The sequence below is a fragment of the Trypanosoma melophagium genome (assembly GCF_022059095.1).
Source record: "Trypanosoma melophagium isolate St. Kilda chromosome Unknown ctg27segment0, whole genome shotgun sequence".
In the NCBI taxonomy this organism is placed as follows: Eukaryota; Euglenozoa; class Kinetoplastea; order Trypanosomatida; family Trypanosomatidae; genus Trypanosoma; species Trypanosoma melophagium.
In genome coordinates this window covers 294837-317991 of record NW_027125158.1, presented here as the reverse complement: position 1 = coordinate 317991, position 23155 = coordinate 294837, and the positions used below count along the sequence as shown (strand labels likewise).

Below are 23155 nucleotides of genomic sequence, written 5' to 3'. Positions count from 1 at the left end.
ATGAAGAGAAAAGGTGGAAATGGAATAAATCTTGTTGTTTTTTCTAGGAACTATCTGCGAGTGTTTTTATTTTGTCGTTCTCATGGTAATCTCTCTTCATTATACTATGTTCGTTTACTGTATTCACTTGGCGCTTTGGTGTGCACTGAACTCCTTTAAAATTAAAAATAACAGGACTAGTTTCTCTTTCCATTTACACTATCTCTGCAACAGAAAGGACCAAAGGAAACAATAAAATCAGTCTATTCCGCCCTTTTGCGGCGGAAAAGGGAATTGTACTTAGATTTATCAAACGAAAGAAAGAATTAGCAACAAGAATGTATCGGGTTAACGTCAACGAAGCTAGTCGCGAGGAACTCATTGAGATAGTAAAGCAACTACGTCAACAGTTGCGGCAACATCAATCAGGGTCCACACGGATCAAGGAACTTGAAGAGCAAGTGACTAAACTGCGAAAGGATTTACAAGAAAAGGAAAATGAGGTGAAGGCACTCAGACATCAAAGTGAATTGTTGTCAGAGAAGTCGGCAGGAGATGAAGAAACTATCAGTGTTCTGATTAAACAACTTGAAGATTTAAGTCCGGGTGATATGAAAAAGGCAGTTGATTCTGATGATGTTAGGGTGGCACGTACTGTCACTATGACGACTACATCCAACTACCCCAAGAAGGCAATAGTTTCAGGCAAAGTATCCCAGTCATCACCAAAGATTACAAGTAGTACTGGACTACCCGTTCCGGGGACTACACTTGGCGAAGCAGTTGGCGAAAATGTCTCCAATTCAGCAGCAATTATAGCACGGCAAAATGAAGAAATGGCAAAACTTGAAATGAAGGTACGTGAACTAATGGAAGTAAATACATTTTACACGGCTATAGTTTCTCATCACGATGAAGAAGAACGTTTGCGGACGATCGAGAAGCAGAATATATCTGCTGAGGGAGTGAATGGTTCAGATGCTGTAGATGTTGTTTTATTCCAAACTCGCATTGGTACTCTTGAGAAGGAACGGGACACTTTACAGCAGATGTTGTATCAGCAGAAAAATGAAACCCATAACCTCATGAGAGAACTTCAAGAACTCCGCGAAGAACTTTCTTATCTCGAGTTAGATCTTGTGGATGCAGAACGTTGGAGAGGGGAAAGAGCTGCCGCATCTACGACACCAGTACCTATTCCTCAAATATCTACGGCTTTTTCATCTGTAAGAGGTGATGAATCTCCGCCAACACGAATGCTCGCTCAGTATGTAGTACCAATTGAGTACCAGGGAGGAGGAGGAGGAGGTAAATTAATGCCTGATCGTCCTATTAGAAACTACAGTTCAAGCACCCTGGCTGACGGGAACACGTCATCACGACGAGGTCCGGTATCAAGTAGAAGTACATTGGACTTGGATTCTTTACCAGAGATCCGTCTTTCTCATCCATCTAAGCAAGAGAAACTGTTGTCAGAACGTCTTGAGATGTATCGGAAACGTATTGAGGAAATGCAAACATATGAAGTTGATAGACAGAAAAGCTTTGATGAGATAGAACGTGCTCGTGCCGAACTATTTACTGAAATGAACTTAAAACTTGAGGAGAACCGTCGGGAGATTCAGCTACTAAAGAAAAAGCTTGCAGGAACCCCTAATGAGACCAGAGAAAAAATAGTTAAAAAGTCTGAGGAACAACATCCCATGGTGGATGCTTCAACTTCACCAATGGTAAATGAATTATTTGACGAGGATGTTAGTAGAAAACGTTTTGGAGCCTTATCATTAGCCGAAACGGAAATGCAGCAAACTATAGGGGAAGAGGGTATCAGAGCTCACGCAAAGGGTAACCTAGAGGAACGGATAAGTAATATGAGTGGTGGCGACGTAAATGAAGAGGAAAGTCTATTGCAAAAACTCTTGGATGCGACTTCTACACCGACAGGTAGTCCTTCGGTAAATCAATTGTTACCTTGTAGTAATGAAAATGACTCTGATGAGAAGGGGGAAAACGTTGTATCAGAAAGAGGTCATGTAGGTTATCTGGATGACTCCTCTTCAGATAAGAGTGGAATCGAGTCACTCTGGGAATTAATGGCGTTAACAGAAGAAAATGAAAGAATTTCCATTGCTCGTGAAGAAGGAGAAGAAATTATTCGATTATTGCTCTGGAGTCGGATGTACATGGTTGCAATTGTGGAAGATGCTACCACACGAGCCAGGGCTTCTGCAAGAGAAGTTGAGGTTATTGCAAACACTCTCTTAGAAATGAAAGAAAAACTTTCTTTACTCAGTGAACAAAAGCAAGAACTTGAGACAGAGGCTGAACGGTTGCAGGGATCAATAGTATCTCTTAAAGAAAAAGAGGTGGTGAATGACAGAGAAAAGAGAGAGGCAGAGGTAGCTGCAATTTCTGCAACGCAAAAGTTGGAGTCTGTTTTTCCCCTTGATGTTTGGGCACAGGATCGCTTGGAACCTCTTCGGTACGTGTGTCGAGCATATACTGAACTTGTAGACGCACAAGTTGCGCTTTTGCGCGTCGTTTCTGTTGACCATGGTAAGAGTCTTGCTGCTATCTCAAATGATGAGTATAAACGCATAAGCGATGCGTTAGATGCTATTACTATTGGAACTAATGAATCTTTTCAGGTAGGAAACAAAGGCAAGGAGATGAAAAGTGCTACCACTTCCTCCGAACTTCCTGAAGTAGGGGTTGTTGATATCGATGCTAAAGAAAATTCACTCTCATTTAACATGGCATCATCTTTCTATTCTGCACCACCTCTCCAGAAACACCCTAATTGCGATATGTCTTCTTCTGAAGTGTGTAGAAATAATTTAAGCGATGCAGTCAATACCAGCAGTGGTACTCCAATCAAAGACACTCCTTCTGCGCAAATGACGACACCACAAGTAACAATGGATGACAATACATTAGATAGAAGCCGTGATAAGGTTACTACAGTTCTTGAAAAAGAAAACGATGCAATTGGTGCCCCTACTCAAAAAGTTGGGGCCGTGGGATCATCTTCTTGGAATACTCCTACCAGTTCCTTTTTTCTGGAGGAACATAAGGATATTTCTAACAGAATTACGGCACCTACCACCTACAGCAAACCCCATTTGGCATCAGAATCAGGGAAAGAACTTTTGTTCGATCCCTTGCTTTTCTTTATGGCAAAAAAAGAGGCTGCTGGTAAAAGAGAACCCCATATGGTTCTTGAGAACCGTGCGCCGGAAGAAAATAAAACCCATGACTTCTTCACATCGGCACCGCCGCCCGCAGAACGTAGTAACAAAGAAAATGGGGAATCCCAGGGTTTTGTTGCCGAATTTGACCCTTTTGCTTGAATTTGAAAAGTTCAGTAACGAGAAAAGAAAAAAGAGGCGCGGTTCCGAGGAAGGCCTCCACCCTGTCAAGGAGGAGGGGAGTGCTGATGCCCACACTTGGCGATAACTAGTTTACAGTGTTTTTTTTTTTTTCCTGTGTTGTTTTCGATGTTGTTCTTTTGTTTCCCTCTGCGTTTTTCAGTGGTTTCTCAGGAATGAAAAATTGATGTCTTCGGTTTGCCGGCATAATGGATATAACTTTTTTTTTTTTTGAGGGATCATCGCGGGCGTTTTCTGTAGTTCAATATTCCCATCTTCCCCTGTGGTATTCTTTTTTTTTTCTTCTTTTACCCCCTCCCCTCATTTAGCCAATCGTCCCTTCCTTTTTGGTATAAGGTATCCGCTTCTGAAGAAAGGTTGTCTTGTCTTTTTTTTTTCACTTCCCCTACCCCAACTCCACCCCACAGCGTGCACAGTGAGAAATACATCTGCACTCGTTGGTTTAGATGATTCGCCTGAAAAACAAACTTCCTCTTCTGCTCATGAAAGAGATGAGCAGATGCAAGTTGTACAGGCGATCAGTCTCTTTTTCGCATCCACTAGGAGTTGTTGCTGAAGCGGGATCGAGCCATAAATAAACGTCTTTGTGAAACAAGGCGTCCGCCATTCACTGTGACAAATTACTTTTTCTTTTGCTATTCCCTGTCAAACCTTCTTTTCGCGGCACCACCCGCACTCCCTCAAAAGAAGGGATCCATAACCCGGTCAAAAAAACGGAAATAATGCACGAAATTATTGCTCACGTCATTTGCGCAACTTTTCAACAGAACGAAACCTACTCTTGGAAGAAAATCGGTTTTTGCTTTCGCTGGTTTTTGTGGGAATTTCGTTGCCTGAGAAGGGTTCCTTTGGAGTTCGGAAAGCCGCCGAGAGCAAACAAAAACAAACTTTTTTAAACGTCTTCCTCTTCGCGAATTGTTTTCTTCTTAAGTTTCGCAAAAAGGGCGACTAGACGACTGAAAAGAAAGCTGTAAAGAATTTAATTGGACTCTTTTTTGTAAGCTTGCGAAAGGAATGATTAAGCCTTGCGTTTATCGGATAGCGAAAAATATTTTATGGGTTTTAATGATAGATAATTTTATTTCGTTTCACCCTTACCGGCTGTCCGAGCGTCAGTTTTCCGAAAGCCCACCCCGCGCACCACAGCCCCATTCTGCCGACCGACCCCTGGACGAAGCGGCATATAGGAAAACGCGCGAGCGGGAACCCCAGACGCGCAGGAAGGGATCGCCCCCTCCTTGGGGTCACCGCACCCCCGGCAGACCCAGCGGCTTTAAAAGGCCCGGGGCAAGCGGACGGCGGACCCGGCCTTTAGCCGCCCAACGCCGATTCTTTTCCATTCCTTTTGGGGGAAGATTTCCGTCGTTATTGGCTTTTTGGGGCTGGGGAACCGAAAACGGCCAGCTGCAGCAGTGCGGGGCGCCAGCTTGGAGGCGTAATGAAACCAATTTCTCTTTCGGAGAGGGCCCAGGGCTTCTTTTCGCGAGCCCCCGCCCTTCCGCAACCCTTTCCTGAAATATCTCCGATTAAAATCGCTGCTCCTGAGGGCGTTGTTTTTGCAGCGCCGCGACGTCCGCAATCCTTGCGCCCTTGCGTTGCGTTAAACCGAACCCCTGTTTTGCCATTGGGTCGCCCCCTTTGTTTTCCAAGACGCCGAAGTGTCCGAATGCAAATGGGACCCCTGTGGGCGCCCATTGCCGTTGTGGGGAAGGAAAAAAGGGGACAGAGCTTATGGAACACAGTGCCCTTTTTTTGCTTCTAGCGGCTCCATTTTTTGGCTCGGCAATGGGGAAAAAGAGAACCCACGAGGGCCGACGCTCCGCACGGCCACACCGCGCCGCGCGAAACCCATTGGGTTTAAAAAAATTTTTGAAATAATTCCCAGCGGTATGGATTCTTTCTTTGAAGCTAAATTCCAGCGGGGACGGGATTGCTTCGAGACAGCTTGCAAGTTCCCCAATGGGGCGCTGCAGTGCGCTTCCGCCGGGCCGGTCATTAAGTTCAATTGGGCCATCTCGACGTGAACCATGGGGTTTTCGCAAGATTAGGGAGCTGGCCTTGAGAGAGAAGCCGGATCCACCAATAGCACGCCACCATTTTTTTTATACATTTATTTCTCAAAAGTAAGCATTTAATGCTTACAAGAAAGATTTTTCTTCGAAAATTATCGCATGGTAATCTTTGGCGGGGCATGGTGATCAAGAAAAAAAGCCTTTGCAACCCGTTCGATCTTACTACACGTTTTGTTTCAAAAAGAAAACGCAAATGTCTTTTTATCTGCTCCCTATAAAGATTTTCGCCCCAAAAGCAAAAGATAATGAATAAAAGAACTGAGGATGTTTTGGTGGTTTGTATTTTTTGTTCCTTTTCAGATCTAGCCTTTGAATTTGCCCAATTTATATTAGGATTAGTGCCTTAAGGGCTCTTGCGTGCGCTTGGCTTTTGGCAGCTCTTGGCCCAACGCCTTTGACCAGCGCGGGACTAGCAACCCCACCCAACGCACCAAAACAACCTGCGCAAAGAGAGCGCCCCCAATTAGCGGCGCAATGGCCGCGAGAAGGGGCGCCAAAACGATAGAAATCCCTAACAAAATGTTGGCTTTCAAAAAATATCAAGGTTTCTTTTGTTTCTTTGGGAAAGCGCCGGTGGGGCAATCCATCGCCTGGCGTTTCGGCCCCCCGTTGCCTTGGCAATGGAGTGCTGCCCTATCTTGGCGCCAGGGTTGAGCACCTGAATTTATTCAGGGGAACCAAAAGCACCCAACAAATTTTGAGGGAGGCGACCTCCTTAACAGCCGGAATTTATTTTTATTTTTCTTTTAAAGGGGGTCCCCTCTAAAAACCCAGGTCAAAAATAAATTTTTGACACATGTGTTCTTCGGAATACTATCCCTTGTTGGTGTTTGGCCTTCGAAAGTTGGTGCCAAGGTCCATTGCCTCGTATTTTTCGGGGGAAGCCATGGGCCAGCATTCTTCTCTCCTGGAGTTTGCCGGTTCGTAAGCTACAAACGTCACACAGTGCCGGGACCAGCCGCGTCATGCTGGGACAAAACTTTAATCCGAGAAGGTCCTGGGGCACGCACCAGCGGGCCATCAGCAGCGGTTTCTTTTACATATTTCACCTTTGTGTGAATGCTGCTGGGGATAGGCGCGGACCCTAGAGATATGGTAACAGCCATACCCTCCCGTGGCGGGAATTGGATTCTTTTTGCCCCTCTTGGCTGCCCGAGCGGCCAAGCCCAAATCCCACCACCGACGGGATTCTCCAGAATCCCTTTGCCCTACGCACTTCAAGCGTGCAACGGTAATATATGAAAAATAGAAATATATAATATAAAAAACACAAAAATAAATAATGGTTACAAACCGTTGGAGGTGGCCGCAACATTGGGGCAATGCCCATGGTGGCGCGAAGAAAAAAAAAACCGCGATGGGGATTTGTTCGTAAGGCGCCGGCGCTTAAAAAAATACCATTCTGGAGATATATTCTTCGCAGAGAGGGTGATCCTTTTACACACATAATAGCGAAGAAATTGTGCCACAGGCGGGTTTTTTATTTCTCTTCGGGGGGAAGCCGGGGCTTTCGCCACGACGCGTGCCAAAAAAGGATCCCACAGAAGAAAAAAAATAGCAGAAAAAAGAAACACTTACCACCTTTAGCGTCGCGACGGAAGTCGTGACTTACCGTTTTCCATGGCCCCCTTCTCCAGCAAGAAATCCAAGGGAGTAAAAGCCACAGCGCGCTTTGCATGTGAGAAGCGACGCATTTCCTCTGCCAATTGCGCCGCCGCCCTTCCTTAGAGGGGGCCAACGAAGGAGGGGCCCCAGAAAGCAAACGCGGCAGCCGACCCCGCCGCCGCGGGCGCGCATTATCGTCACCCAGCCCCTTCCGAAAAGTCGGAAACGCAGATGTAAGAATTCTTAGTCTGGAAAAAAGCCGTTGCTTCTGAAAGGGGGGTCCGTCCTTGGGGTGTTCGTGTGGGGCGCTGCTTTTTTTTTTTTTTTTTTTTTTTTTTTTTTTAGAAAGTTTGCGAAAAGAATCATCGAGCCTTGCGCCTATATATTTTCTGTTATTATCTTCTCTAAAGTCTGCCAAAAGTGAGTTTTCTGAAAAAGTAAGTTTACAATCAAGTAAAAGTGTGAAGTACTATTCGCCAGCCTTATTCCGCAGCGGAATGGGTGACCAGTACCCAGGTATTCGCGGATTTTGTGCGCCAGAATGGCCATACGGCTTTTCATTCGAATTTTCTCCACCCGAGGCTCAGCATTTAAAGTATCGCTTTGATGCTATTCTAACGTTGAAAAACGGCATACTCGTCATTAATCTGGGTCAAAATCGATCTATGAGTTGGGAGGCGTTGCGCACCTCCATTATAAGTTTTACGATGCCGCGGAATACAAATTTCCCCCAGGCTTTTGAATAAGCACGAGCGCGTTTCAGCGAAGAATGGGCAGCGCTGGAGCAAAGAGAGCCGCCTGCGCATCAGGAATATCAAAACGCCCAAGCTGCAACTGCAGGATCAGCAGTGCCGTTTTCACCCATGCGCCAGTTCGCAATTCCAGGAATTGTAGAATCAAATGGCACAAGTTTACCAGGAGGCGAAGGCTGCAAAAATGCAACTGGCAGAATTGCGGGCGCAAGGGTTCCAGTTTCAGGCGAAAAAGGGTGAAATGCTAGCGCAACTCGCGTCAGAAATGGAAAAACTCAGCCAAAGAGAAAAGCAAAACGAAGAGTTACCATGCCAATTAGGGAAGGAGACCCCAAAGAAAATGGGAAGGAAAGAAACACACACCATTGACCCAACAACGGTCCATACACCTGCAAAGGAAATGCAGAATGAATGGCCTGGGGAGGCGACACCGCTGGGTCACGAGGAACGGCCACACGATGGTTATTATCCCGAGACAAAAGAACTCAAGCCACCAGCATCGTTTGCCGTTGCCGACCAGAAGGGCAAATTCGCACCTTTGACGGTATGCTGCAATTAATTTTTGACACTTCCCCTGCCAAAATATTGACCGTTTACAGAGTAACTTTTCCTATGCCAGCAAACCCTGGTCCGGCCTATAATGATGCATTTGGGAATTTCGTGCAATGGGTCTACACAGTTCGCAACGAAGGGTTATCGTTCCAACAGGTGCAAATGGGAGGACGATCATATACACAACTGCGAATTATTCAAACTGCAAAGGATCATCCAGGAGTGAAGATGCAGGACATCAGGGAGGCGTTAGAAGAGCCATTAAAAAGAGAGGACCCATTCGTACAAGCAGCTATGAAGTTTCGTAAGAAACAGTCGGCACCACCTCCCAGCAAGGCACAATGTTTCAGATGCGTTCGCATAGGGCATTATAGCTCTACGTGCCGGGTGCAATTACTGACTGAACCAGATAAACCAAAAAAACGATATTCGGCCTCTGAAGCAGTGAATGCGGGGGCCGGGAATGATAGGATATCAACAAAAGAGAGATATCCAAGAGCGGATGCGCCCACGCAATACCGTGATAGTATTCCGATCAACCACAAAAATGGCTTCCCATACCATTGCCAAAGGAGCGGTGGGAAAAGTGCAACAAATTCAAAGGTTTTCCGAAAAACGAACCTTTCCCAAGGAACGAAATCTATAAACGACATTACGATAATACCCGCACCTTCCCACGATCCGTACATTGCGGCGCCGGCATCCGAGGCCAATCGCATCGCGAAGCATATGCGGACTCGCACAACATGGGAACAACGGGGATCCATAATGAGAAGATTCATCGATTTCACAGTGCAGCACAATTTAGAAGTGACGGAAGAAAACATTCTGTTATTTGTCGTAAGTCTACAATTGACAAAGAACAGCGCGACGCAATACACGCGCACACTGATCACCATGTTGGCATCAGGGAGAACGCCCACCCAGATGTTTCTGGCGGGCCCAGAAAAGACAGCGACTGCAGATCCCATGAAACAAGCACGCCCAATGTTGAGATGGGAATTGGATGTGATAAGCGATACTCTTACAAAGGAAAGGGATCGAGTGGCTTTACGACTGGCATGGTTGACAGCCAGCCGTTGGGGAGAAATAGCAAAACTCCAAAAACAAAATTTTGTACCGCAGGCAGAAAACCCAACTCTCACGAAGCACGGTAAGATGTCTCGGCCATTGGGCCGCAACCATAAACAAGTCAGTGCAACTGACTTCATTGATGTAAGTGGCTTGGAAAAATGGGCAGCGGAAAAATGGTCCATACCAGGGCCGGTAAAACAAGTTGCCTGTGCACCATTTAAATGGCACAATGCAATACAACGATCCAATTGAACTCGAGTGGCAACGCGAGAAGAAGAAGAACAATTACCGTTGCAACAAGTAGATGTAGGACCACTGCCCGCCGAGCGGATTGGGAACCGTTTGAACGAGAGAGCCAAAAGACGTTGGGACGAGGCATGGGGCACTATGCAAAACACAGAGGCGCATTTAAAGAAACGTGAATTCCAATTTAAGAATTAACAACACTGACGCACAGCGTATGGAAGAAGCAGGAATTATATGTACACCTTCGCATCCAACTAAAGGATGGGTAGTTTCCCTTTACGGTGGTGAAGGATAAACCGTCAGGGCAGAGAAGGAGATTTATTGCTTGGCCAAGGGGAAAATGCCAAGGATGATTACGAGGCCGATGTGCCTTTGGGGCAAATTTCCCGATACCTGGATGCAGTTTGAGGCGAAACCACAACTTTATTTGATTTAAAGGAATCATTTTTCCAGGCGGCCTTACCAGTTAACATACGGGCTAGTTTCCGTTGCCGCACGAAATAAGGAGAACCAGTCGAATTCACTCACGTTCCCATGGGTCATAAATGTAGTCCTGAGATTTTAAATACTATTACAAGAGTTTTGGCCGGCGATCCGGAACGGGCATTGCCGCAGTACGCGGCACCCAAAGGGTTAAAAACACATTTATGGAAAGATAACATCAGAATAAGCGGTCCACACGGAACGGTACAATCTTGGGGACAGCAAATCATACATAACATGCAAAGCTGTGGAGCCACGATTGGGGAGCGGCAGTCTCACACAGGGGAATGCGGTTTTGCCGGGGCGCAATCCGACCATAGGAACCGAGCGGTCCCCCTATGCCAGAAGAAAATAAAGAGGTTTCAAGACGCACTCCCTTTGAAACACTCAGCAGTGGAAAAATTGGAGAGCGCAGCTTCGCACATGACTTGCGCGGCTAGGGCAAGGAGTGAATCCCTTTTCCCTTATTATTTCTTATTAAAAATAGTGCGCCGACGTTTATCATGTTTAAATCGAGGTTTATTTTGACCACAAGGCCCGGCAAATTTATCACCTAATGCAAGGGTCATCGGGCAAAACTTGCCCAAACATTGTTAAAGAACGAGCCGGTTCACCCACCACAGGAGTTGCCCTCTACGGCAGCACTGGCGACAGACGCGTCCATGTACGGATGGGGAGCGTTATTATTTAAGGGTGCGGGGCGCGGTGGTTTTGGCCACAGGCGGGGCTTGGGGGCACTCGCCCCAGATGATTTCCCAGGCAAAGGCACGTGCCTTTCACCTGGCGTTACGCGGTTTTAAAATGCATTTGGCAGGGCCCTTGGATATTCGTGTTAAAAACACAACGGTTATGCACACTATGCAAAAAGGGAACGCGCATTCACAGGCGTTAGGTGCGATAGTTGGCGCCTTAGAAAAAGTTTTACGTTCGCACGGCATGCGCGCGACTTGGATTTACGTCGCCCCAGGGGAGAACCCAGCGGATGGAATATCTAGGGGTGAAAACCGTCAAAAAATTAGACGTAGCGAAGGGGTGGAACCTGCGATGGGGAGAGCGGGGAGGCGGGTTTTAAAGGGCTTTTCAGCACTTCCACTTCGCCAGTTCCGCCATTTATTTGTAAACAATCCAATCGGGAAGGTAGCGTGAGGCATTTCGTAAAACAATGGGAATGCAGGGATAGATAAAGAAAAATAATATTTTTTTCTTTTCGTTTTCTTTCTTTTTTCTAGGAAAAGTAAGGCGTAGATTATTTTTTTTTTGAATGAAACCCCTGAAATTTTAGAAAAGTACAAAATGAAAAACAAAAACAAAAACATAAAAAATAAAAGAATCGTTGTACATTGAATGGGATGGAGCTTTGGGATTCTGTAAAACCATTTAGTTGATTTTGGAAAGATATTCGGTGAGGCAATATCTGCCCTCGGTTTGGCTTTTTTTCTCAGGCACCGCAGCCTCTGAAATTCCGCTATCTGCTGAAAAAACAAGAAGAGAGTTTAGTGCAAAAGCAAAGGGCACTGGTATTGGAAACCCGCACTACATATAATAGGAAGAGGTGTGTCTTGGAAAAAAGCCCACCCACCCCTTTTGGTGTAAAGCGGGTGGGTTGGGGAGAAGGCGCCGCTCTATGGCTGCGCTCTCCCTTTTTGGAGGCGGTCTTTAGGAAAGAGAAAAACTGCAAATACAGTCCCAGGTGGTGCAAATAAAACCATAATTTTTCTTTCCACTATTGGTATCTGGTGCTCCCTCCTCGATTCCCTCGGGGTTTGGTTTGCCAGAGAAAAGTTCATATGAAAATGTCGATATTTACACTCGATAGGCTGCCGCAACTATGTCCATCAAAAATATTCTTTGCAGGTTGGCCTTGGTGTACTGGTAAAAAAAATGATAAACTAATTCCATACAAATTTATGCTAGCTCTCATTCATAAAAAGCCCTTATAATTTGGTAGATGGGCGTGGCCGGAAACCTCTTTGCCAAGGAAGCGTTCCAAAAAACGGAATAAACAACTACGGAGTGAAAAGGGTTCGATTCCATAAAATTCTTCGTTGGAAACGATTGGTTTACTTATATATCTGAAGGAAATCTCCACTGTGTATGTGTCATTGCTTTGTTTGCCTTTCTGCGAAAGAAACGCCGACCGACCAGTAGAAGCAAGCAGCGCGCCCCAGACGGCAAGCAAGGGCTGCCGTCGGACCTGATTCACAGACCCATCTTTTTTTTTTCGTTTAACCTGCAGCCTCCTAAAATTTACGGCACAGACCTCTTCCTACTATTGAGGAAAAAAAATTACACACGCCTTTCTCAAACGGCAGGCGGATTTTTCGGGCCTTTGCGCGGGAAAACCGGTGCTATATTTGCTAAAGCCTGCCGGATGTTGGGATTTTATCAACGCACATAGGGAGGGGAGAACAGTAGAGCAATTTCAATAGGGAGCAGTGTACGTTTGGGCCCAACGCAGAATTAACACTTTGGGGGGCCAGAATGGGATGAATCGAAGGGATCCGGCCGACGGCAATGCCGCCAAGGGTCTGAAACGGTCTTTCCACAAGCACTTAAACCCAGACGGAAATAGAGGCGCAGAGCGGCGAACCATTGGAACTAGCCAACCGCGTGCCAAAGGGAGCCTTATATCAACCCAAAATGGTTTTGAATAGAAGGCCGAAAAATCTCCCCAAGCAATTCTGCGGTATATGCCAAAACTGTTTTCGCGGGTGGTCACCGTTTTATTCTCCACCAAAGGGGGTTCTGGCTTTATTCTGCCGAGGGTAAGGGCAAAGCTTCAAAAAAAGACCGGAGTAAAGCAATCGCCTGCTGAAGGAACTCATTTTTACGCAATTCCACAGGCTGAAAAGGTTTTTTTCTTATTTGGAAGTGTGTGGCTGGGCCTTTGGGGGCTGAGGGTTAAGCAACAGCAAGTGTAGATATATATTTATCTTCGTATTTTTATGTGATTTGCCCAAATGACGTGACCACGGGCAGATGTTTATACATATGTTTTGTACTTATATTATATTATATTGTTTTTTTTTTTTACGGCCACACACGGAATGTGCAAATGGCAAAGGGATCTCTAAAAATTCCGTGGGTGGTGGGGCGTGGATTTTCTTTTTTTAGACCCTCTGAATTTCCACAGCGGCCAAATCCAATTTCCAACACAGGAGAGCGTATTATTTGCTATTTTGGTTTCCTTGTTTCTCTGCGGCAAAACCCATCCAAAGTTGAAACATGTAAAAAGAAACCGCTTCTGATGGTACGTCTGCGTGCGACCCAGGGCCTTCTCAGATTAAATTTTTGTTCCAGCACAAGGTGGCTACTCCTGGCGCTGCACGACGTTTTTAGCTTACGAACAAGCAAACCCCTTAGAAGAGAGTATTGCCGGCACAAAGGCTGCCCACGAAGAATGCTAAGAAATGAACCTTACCACCCACTTTCGGCAGGCATACTTCAACAAGGGATACCATTTTTGACAAGGATATATCGAAATAAAATTCCAACTTAGCTTTTTAGGAGGCCGCCACCTTCAAAACTTAGTGTTTCTGTTGGGTTGGCGCCGTCGATTAAAAATTTGCCCATTGCTTCCGGTTTCAATGGATAAAATCAACTTGTTAAACTTTGCACCGGAAAAACTTGGAGATTTATCAAAAGAGAATATGGGGGCACCAAACGCTGAAGAATGACGGAGCGACCCACCGCACCAATCGCCAGTTCGGCAATCCTTCACTGGAGGCCCTTTCTTCTGCCTTTTTGTTGGGGATTCGCGCTGCCAGGAAGAAGCAAATAACATCAGGATCGTGCTCATTGGACGTTCACCCCGCAGCGCCAATGAGCGCAGGGATGTGCGGTACCCTGCTGGTGAACGCCGTTGCTCTTCTTGATCTGGAGTTGCTCAGTGCTTTGTTTCTGCCGCCGCCATCCGTGCCCACATGCTGCCGGGCGGCCCCGGCAAGGCGCCAAGGGACTTAAAGCGGAGTGCGGCGGGGCTGAAAACGCCACACGCCCCTAACCAAGAAATGGCGCGGGAAAAAGTTCGTTCCCTACATCATAAATGAAGGCGAAATGCCCCCACCACTGCGAGCATTTGCGATTCTGATGTTTTTCTAGTGGGGTTCGCTCTCGCGGTTGCGTCTGGGCGCCCGCGCTCCTCGCGAAGAAGGTGCGAGTTGTGCCGCGGCGACGGCGCACAACGCACCCATACCGCTCCGTGTTCTTGCAAATCTTATGCGGTCTCTTTCCGCTCTCACTTTTCTGGGTGGGATTCCTCCGCCGCGATTGGCGGCCGTGCCAGGTGGGGGAAGAAAGAAAGGCAGGGGTGAGGAGAAAAAAAAAACGGCTTGGCAGTTTTTTGCGAAAGCAGCCCCGTGCGATAGGCAAGATGGCTCGGTATTATAAAATTCTTTTGCAGCAATATTGAGATTGACAATCGCTAGTGGAATTTAGCAATCTAAGGATTTAAAGGGCAAACTTTTACCTTATAATTTATTCGGATGGGGTTGTCTCTGCTGTTGTTTTGGGAAACCGGCCAAATGCGTTTGGTAAAACAATAGGTGCCAAGGGTCAAGGTGTCGAATTCTTGCTTGGAAGAGAAAAAGTGCCAGGGGGTAAAAAGAAAATGGGCAAAAATAAAAAGTTAACACCTGCAAAAATGGGTAGAGAAAAATGGAAATTTTCCAAGGGCCCGGGCTGAATGAGAAATTGGGTAAAAAGAGTGAAACCAACATATGCAGCGTCAGCAGTTATCGAAGACGTCTTTAAACACCGACTCTCTAGATTATTTGTAAACTGTGTGAAGTTAGTGGAGATTAATCGGAGAAGTGTTCGTTAGCTAAATCGAGGGGACCAGTATTAAAGTGGTATATTTGTGGAATTTATATAAAGTAAGTAGAAATATAAACCATTTTGGCTAGGAAAGATATGGGGTTAACAATATACGGAACGCGTGCTTCCTTCCAGGGGTGGGGCCGTTCTCTGGCTAACGCATTGTGTTTGATTGTGGTTTCATGAAAAGGAAGAAAAATGCAATTTTCTAGTATAATATGTCAATATTGGCACCTCAGCTGTTATTTTCGAGCCAGTCGGTACTGAAGCCCGAGGCGCGCAAAAGCGTTTGGCGAGGGATACGCCATTATGTGGCGATTTGCCCCTTTTATCAGAGCGAAAGGGATGCCACATTTCCGTATTAAAGATAAAGAAGTGCTTTATATGAAAAAATAAAAATCCAAGTATCATCTCAGGAGCCCCGGGTGGCAAACAACAAGGGGATAGATAGTAACTTTTGAAGCGGCAGTGGGAAAACCATCTCGTTAGAGAAGGGGGCATTTCATTCCGTTGGCCAAAGTGAATTCCAACCCCTAAGGCTACCAGAACAAATATCTACTTAATTAGAGCGGGGTGTGCCTCTGCAAAATCTTATGGTAGAGCAGCGGTTTTATTTAAACTTATGGTTCCCTTATCCTTGCTGGGCGTTGCATGGTGCTATGGGGTCCTTACGGTTCTTTTTCTCGCTTCCTGCATTGGCTGAAAAAAAGCGTCCGGGAGTGGCTCAAGGCACCGCAAGGGTGCCAGAGGGATCCCTTAGGGCACCAAGGGTTCAGCCTGAGGCTTTTCGTGGGTCAATTGTTTGCCCTTGGATCAACGACGCTGCCGACAATCGCCAAAAGAAGGTGGGCGATGGAGAGGAACCAGGCCGAAACGGCTAGCAAGCGTTTTGGGGTTCGGTATTTCTAAAGGATCTGCGGCGGTATGGGGCCAAAGGGTGGGGGAAGAAGAAAAAGAAGCAGCTACCAATAAGTTTCGGGGTTGTTAAAGTAATCTTTAATCATGGGGCTGGGCAAACTCTTTGGGCCAAAAGAAGGTGTGAAGATTGAAGTGGGGCATTCTCCCATTTATTGTCCAAGTTGCCCGGCGGACATTTGGGGGACACAGGCCTCAGAACAAAGCAAGCTGCGATTGAGTGCGTTGGGTTTAGTGTTGGGTGGTGTGTGTGTGTGGGATCAATTCTTCTATTGGGATGCTTTCTTAAAGCTAATTTGTTAACGATTGTAATACCGTAATGGATCTTCGTTTTGGAACAAAAGGTCCAACAGAGCACATACTACGCCCGATTAAACTTCGACCAAGTTGGAAGAAGCGCTCGTAGAGGAATTATCCCCTTTACGCTGTCATATGAAGGTAACTCACTGCCGTTGCGTTGGTTATAGAAGACAAAATGTTATTCTTTAAGGGGGCGGGTTTCGGTGAAGACCTCTCACATTTATTTTGGCTGACGGTTTGTGCGCTACAAAAAAAAAAAATTAAATTAATAATAATGATAATAATTCCCAATTTTTTACTTTATTCCTTCCTCCTTAGTAGATAGATCCGTGTCCTCCCTGGCGCAGTCGGCAGCGCGTTAGGCTGTTAACCTACAGGTCGTTGGTTCGAATCCAACGGGAGGAGTTTTTTCCCTAATTACGAAACCGTAATAAAAATGAAAAAATTCTGATTTATTAATGAAGTTCTTTCGTAACTGAACGTGGGGGCTTAGCTCAGTGGTAGAGCATTGGATTCCAAATCCAGGGGTCGCAGGTTCAATCCCTGCAGTCCTCAGGTTTTTCCAGCCCTTCGCAAACCCGGATCCAGGGAGAGCCATTATTTTCTACTTCCTTCAATCCTTTGGAGAAAAATGATAAAATCAGTTTTTCCGTCTTTTAAAAAAAAAAAAAATAATCTACGCCTTACTTTTCCTAGAAAAAAGAAAGAAAACGAAAAGAAAAAAATATTATTTTTCTTTATCTATCCCTGCATTCCCATTGTTTTACGAAATGCCTCACGCTACCTTCCCGATTGGATTGTTTACAAATAAATGGCGGAACTGGCGAAGTGGAAGTGCTGAAAAGCCCTTTAAAACCCGCCTCCCCGCTCTCCCCATCGCAGGTTCCACCCCTTCGCTACGTCTAATTTTTTGACGGTTTTCACCCCTAGATATTCCATCCGCTGGGTTCTCCCCTGGGGCGACGTAAATCCAAGTCGCGCGCATGCCGTGCGAACGTAAAACTTTTTCTAAGGCGCCAACTATCGCACCTAACGCCTGTGAATGCGCGTTCCCTTTTTGCATAGTGTGCATAACCGTTGTGTTTTTAACACGAATATCCAAGGGCCCTGCCAAATGCATTTTAAAACCGCGTAACGCCAGGTGAAAGGCACGTGCCTTTGCCTGGGAAATCATCTGGGGCGAGTGCCCCAAGCCCCGCCTGTGGCCAAAACCACCGCGCCCCGCACCCTTAAATAATAACGCTCCCCATCCGTACATGGACGCGTCTGTCGCCAGTGCTGCCGTAGAGGGCAACTCCTGTGGCGGGTGAACCGGCTCGTTCTTTAACAATGTTTGGGCAAGTTTTGCCCGATGACCCTTGCATTAGGTGATAAATTTGCCGGGCCTTGTGGTCAAAATAAACCTCGATTTAAACATGATAAACGTCGGCGCACTATTTTTAATAAGAAATAATAAGGGAAAAGGGATTCACTCCTTGCCCTAGCCGCGCAAGTCATGTGCGAAGCTGCGCTCTCCAATTTTTCCACTGCTGAGTGTTTCAAAGGGAGTGCGTCTTGAAACCTCTTTATTTTCTTCTGGCATAGGGGGACCGCTCGGTTCCTATGGTCGGATTGCGCCCCGGCAAAACCGCATTCCCCTGTGTGAGACTGCCGCTCCCCAATCGTGGCTCCACAGCTTTGCATGTTATGTATGATTTGCTGTCCCCAAGATTGTACCGTTCCGTGTGGACCGCTTATTCTGATGTTATCTTTCCATAAATGTGTTTTTAACCCTTTGGGCGCCTTTTACTGCAGCAATGCCCGTTCCGGATCGCCGGCCAAAACTCTTGTAATAGTATTTAAAATCTCAGGACTACATTTATGACCCATGGGAACGTGAGTGAATTCGACTGGTTCTCCTTATTTCGTGCGGCAACGGAAACTAGCCCGTATGTTAACTGGTAAGGCCGCCTGGAAAAATGATTCCTTTAAATCAAATAAAGTTGTGGTTTCGCCTCAAACTGCATCCAGGTATCGGGAAATTTGCCCCAAAGGCACATCGGCCTCGTAATCATCCTTGGCATTTTCCCCTTGGCCAAGCAATAAATCTCCTTCTCTGCCCTGACGGTTTATCCTTCACCACCGTAAAGGGAAACTACCCATCCTTTAGTTGGATGCGAAGGTGTACATATAATTCCTGCTTCTTCCATACGCTGTGCGTCAGTGTTGTTAATTCTTAAATTGGAATTCACGTTTCTTTAAATGCGCCTCTGTGTTTTGCATAGTGCCCCATGCCTCGTCCCAACGTCTTTTGGCTCTCTCGTTCAAACGGTTCCCAATCCGCTCGGCGGGCAGTGGTCCTACATCTACTTGTTGCAACGGTAATTGTTCTTCTTCTTCTCGCGTTGCCACTCGAGTTCAATTGGATCGTTGTATTGCATTGTGCCATTTAAATGGTGCACAGGCAACTTGTTTTACCGGCCCTGGTATGGACCATTTTTCCGCTGCCCATTTTTCCAAGCCACTTACATCAATGAAGTCAGTTGCACTGACTTGTTTATGGTTGCGGCCCAATGGCCGAGACATCTTACCGTGCTTCGTGAGAGTTTCTTGGACGTTTTTGGGAGGGCTCCCCAATCCACTATTGTGGCTGCTGGGTTTTCTGCCTGCGGTACAAAATTTTGTTTTTGGAGTTTTGCTATTTCTCCCCAACGGCTGGCTGTCAACCATGCCAGTCTTAAAGCCGCTCGATCCCTTTCCTTTGTAAGAGTATCGCTTATCACATCCAATTCCCATCTCAACATTGGGCGTGCTTGTTTCATGGGATCTGCAGTCGCTGTCTTTTCTGGGCCCGCCAGAAACATCTGGGTGGGCGTTCTCCCTGATGCCAACATGGTGATCAGTGTGCGCGTGTATTGCGTCGCGCTGTTCTTTGTCAATTGTAGACTTACGACAAATAACAGAATGTTTTCTTCCGTCACTTCTAAATTGTGCTGCACTGTGAAATCGATGAATCTTCTCATTATGGATCCCCGTTGTTCCCATGTTGTGCGAGTCCGCATATGCTTCGCGATGCGATTGGCCTCGGATGCCGGCGCCGCAATGTACGGATCGTGGGAAGGTGCGGGTATTATCGTAATGTCGTTTATAGATTTCGTTCCTTGGGAAAGGTTCGTTTTTCGGAAAACCTTTGAATTTGTTGCACTTTTCCCACCGCTCCTTTGGCAATGGTATGGGAAGCCATTTTTGTGGTTGATCGGAATACTATCACGGTATTGCGTGGGCGCATCCGCTCTTGGATATCTCTCTTTTGTTGATATCCTATCATTCCCGGCCCCCGCATTCACTGCTTCAGAGGCCGAATATCGTTTTTTTGGTTTATCTGGTTCAGTCAGTAATTGCACCCGGCACGTAGAGCTATAATGCCCTATGCGAACGCATCTGAAACATTGTGCCTTGCTGGGAGGTGGTGCCGACTGTTTCTTACGAAACTTCATAGCTGCTTGTACGAATGGGTCCTCTCTTTTTAATGGCTCTTCTAACGCCTCCCTGATGTCCTGCATCTTCACTCCTGGATGATCCTTTGCAGTTTGAATAATTCGCAGTTGTGTATATGATCGTCCTCCCATTTGCACCTGTTGGAACGATAACCCTTCGTTGCGAACTGTGTAGACCCATTGCACGAAATTCCCACATGCATCATTATAGGCCGGACCAGGGTTTGCTGGCATAGGAAAAGTTGCTCTGTAAACGGTCAATATTTTGGCAGGGGAAGTGTCAAAAATTAATTGCAGCATACCGTCAAAGGTGCGAATTTGCCCTTCTGGTCGGCAACGGCAAACGATGCTGGTGGCTTGAGTTCTTTTGTCTCGGGATAATAACCATCGTGTGGCCGTTCCTCGTGACCCAGCGGTGTCGCCTCCCCAGGCCATTCATTCTGCATTTCCTTTGCAGGTGTATGGACCGTTGTTGGGTCAATGGTGTGTGTTTCTTTCCTTCCCATTTTCTTTGGGGTCTCCTTCCCTAATTGGCATGGTAACTCTTCGTTTTGCTTTTCTCTTTGGCTGAGTTTTTCCCTTTCTGACGCGAGTTGCGCTAGCATTTCACCCTTTTTCGCCTGAAACTGGAACCCTTGCGCCCGCAATTCTGCCAGTTGCCCTTTTGCAGCCTTCGCCTCCTGGTAAACTTGTGCCATTTGATTCTACAATTCCTGGAATTGCGAACTGGCGCATGGGTGAAAACGGCACTGCTGATCCTGCAGTTGCAGCTTGGGCGTTTTGATATTCCTGATGCGCAGGCGGCTCTCTTTGCTCCAGCGCTGCCCATTCTTCGCTGAAACGCGCTCGTGCTTATTCAAAAGCCTGGGGGAAATTTGTATTCCGCGGCATCGTAAAACTTATAATGGAGGTGCGCAACGCCTCCCAACTCATAGATCGATTTTGACCCAGATTAATGACGAGTATGCCGTTTTTCAACGTTAGAATAGCATCAAAGCGATACTTTAAATGCTGAGCCTCGGGTGGAGAAAATTCGAATGAAAAAGCCGTATGGCCATTCTGGCGCACAAAATCCGCGAATACCTGGGTACTGGTCACCCATTCCGCTGCGGAATAAGGCTGGCGAATAGTACTTCACACTTTTACTTGATTGTAAACTTACTTTTTCAGAAAACTCACTTTTGGCAGACTTTAGAGAAGATAATAACAGAAAATATATAGGCGCAAGGCTCGATGATTCTTTTCGCAAACTTTCTAAAAAAAAAAGTATAAATATATATATATATATATATTTTAATTTCTTTTCTAACTGGGATCTGAATATCCCAGCCGCGGGGGCTTAGCACAGTGGTAGAGCATTGGATTCCAAATCCAGGGGTCGCAGGTTCAATCCCTGCAGTCCTCATTTTTTTCCCCTTCAAAAGGAGAAAAAACTTTTTGTTTTTTTTTTTCTTCCTCCCATCAGTTGTGGGGCCGCGCGCCGAATTGCCACCTCTCTTCTCCCTCGACCCGGCGGCTTGGTGCCGTGGTTTTTTTTTCTTTTTTGTCTTTGATTTTAATTTTTTTTTCTGGCGTTGGGTGCCGTCTGTCTAAGGGGGGGCATGTTATTTTTTTTTTGGCCGGGTGGGATTTTCTTAATTTGGGGGCTGGTGGATGCTTTTGCGTGGGTCTTTTTTTTTGTTTTTTTCACTCTTACAAAATAAAAAAAAAGTGCTTCTTTCGATTTTTTCTTTTCTTGCCAATCTGTAGGATCTAGTGCATACTTGCGGGCATAACTGGAGTAAAAGGGAAAAGAAACCGAGCCAGAAGAACTAGAAAACAAAAACAAAACGAAAAAAACAAACAAACATCGGAATACCATATTATTTAACAATACATACACGTATACATATACATACAGAAAGGGAGGGAGAGAGAGAGAGAGTTATGTTTAAGAGAAATTTTTTTTCAAAATTCCGTGTTTCTTCACACCGTCTAGCAAGTTTACATGCGAGTGAAATATCAACTCCTGATCGAGCGACAGTTAATTCAAAAAACCGAAAAGAGTTAAAAACTCCACTTTGTGTAGAACTAATAAGCAAAATGTCTTCACAAGGGTATTTCCCAATGTCACAGTTTGTAAAAGAGTGTCTTACTCACCCACATCATGGATATTACTCTGCCAAGAAAAATGTTATTGGTAGTGAAAGAGCTGATTTTATTACTGCTGCAGAAATACCTTTCTTTGCAGATGTTATTTCTGCTTGGGTTATGGATGCATGGCAAAAAATGGGGACACCCCGGGTTCTCCATTTAGTTGAATTAGGACCTGGAAGAGGAACTCTTATGAAAAATATGTTAAAGCAAATAAAATATTCTAATCCTCATTTACTTCATTTTCTACAAATTCATCTTGTTGAGGTTGGTGCTGCTCGAACTGAAGAGCAAAAAAGTGCACTTGCAGAATTTCAAACTTCACAGCAAAAAATAAAATGGTGGATGAGCTTAGAGTCTATTCCTTTTACGTTAGAACCCACTATATTTATAGCTAACGAATATTTTGATGCTTTACCAGTTGCTCAATTTCGTTTTACAGAAAGAGGTTGGGTAGAAACTTGTTTGGAAGTGGATGAAGATCCCTCAAATGAAGCCCATTTTCACATGGTACATGCTCCATCTGGTTCCTTTTCAGCTTATCTTATACCTAATGAAGTTCGTTCTAATGGAAAAGTAGGAGATTGTATCGAAGTTAATGCAGTAGGTATGCAAAATATGGAAATAATAATGAGGAAGATGATTGATTGTCAAAAATCTGCATGCCTTATAATAGATTACGGAAAAGATGAACATATGCATAGTACTTTGAGAGGTATACGTGGACATAAATTTGTAGATCCTTTGCTTTCTCCTGGTGAGGTTGATCTCTCATCTTGGGTTAGTTTTAAACAGCTAAGATGGGCATTGGAACGTTTAGAAACAGCAAGAAGGCATTTAAAATGGTTTCCAGTTATGACTCAAAGAGAGTTTTTACAATGGGGTGGAATTGATATCAGGTTGGCACACGTTATAAAGGATGAAGAGACCAAGAGTGCGATGAAAATTTTACAAAACTATCGAAGGTTAATGGATAAGGATGAAATGGGGCAGAGTTATAAAGTTTTCGTGACACAAACACGTAATTTTCCCAATGTATCTCCATTCTTTGGGGAAATGCCTTTACCTCCCTTGACTACAGGGAGTTAGCGTGTTGCTTTTTATTTTTATTTTTATTGGTTTATAGTTACAATTGATATTATTATTTGTTTCTTTTTTTCTTTCTATGGATACCAAAGTTGAAGTGTTGCTGTGAATGGTATTGTTGATGGTGTCACTATGTTTGCTTCGCTTTCCTATTTTTTCCCTTTCGAGTGGATGGAGGTATCACCACTTGGTACATGGACTGTGAACAGTAACATTTATTATTATTATTATTATTATTATTATTATTATTATTATTATTATTATTATTATTATTATTA

General features: G+C 45.3%; 4 protein-coding genes across 4 annotated transcripts; 3 read left to right on the top strand and 1 right to left on the bottom strand.

Moving 5' to 3' along the window:
• Positions 1–317: 317 nt before the first annotated feature.
• LSM04_005049 (uncharacterized protein) lies at positions 318–3329 on the top strand (the record flags this gene model as incomplete). The annotated part of the gene is made up of 1 exon (XM_067333477.1): positions 318–3329. One exon carries the CDS (start codon positions 318–320, stop codon positions 3327–3329), a length of 3012 nt encoding a protein of 1003 aa, XP_067190481.1.
• Positions 3330–4612: 1283 nt separating this feature from the next.
• LSM04_004993 (uncharacterized protein) lies at positions 4613–5397 on the bottom strand (the record flags this gene model as incomplete). The annotated part of the gene is made up of 2 exons (XM_067333476.1): positions 4613–4841; positions 5171–5397. 2 exons carry the CDS (start codon positions 5395–5397, stop codon positions 4613–4615), a joined length of 456 nt encoding a protein of 151 aa, XP_067190478.1.
• Positions 5398–15560: 10163 nt separating this feature from the next.
• Positions 15561–15848, top strand: LSM04_005318 (uncharacterized protein; the record flags this gene model as incomplete). Its single annotated transcript, XM_067333475.1, has 1 exon — positions 15561–15848. One exon carries the CDS (start codon positions 15561–15563, stop codon positions 15846–15848), a length of 288 nt encoding a protein of 95 aa, XP_067190491.1.
• A 5736-nt stretch (positions 15849–21584) lies between these two features.
• LSM04_005452 (Protein arginine methyltransferase NDUFAF7) lies at positions 21585–22880 on the top strand (the record flags this gene model as incomplete). Its single annotated transcript, XM_067333474.1, has 1 exon — positions 21585–22880. The coding sequence occupies one exon, from the start codon at positions 21585–21587 to the stop codon at positions 22878–22880; it is 1296 nt and encodes a 431-aa protein (XP_067190496.1).
• Between the last annotated feature and the right edge of the window lie 275 nt (positions 22881–23155).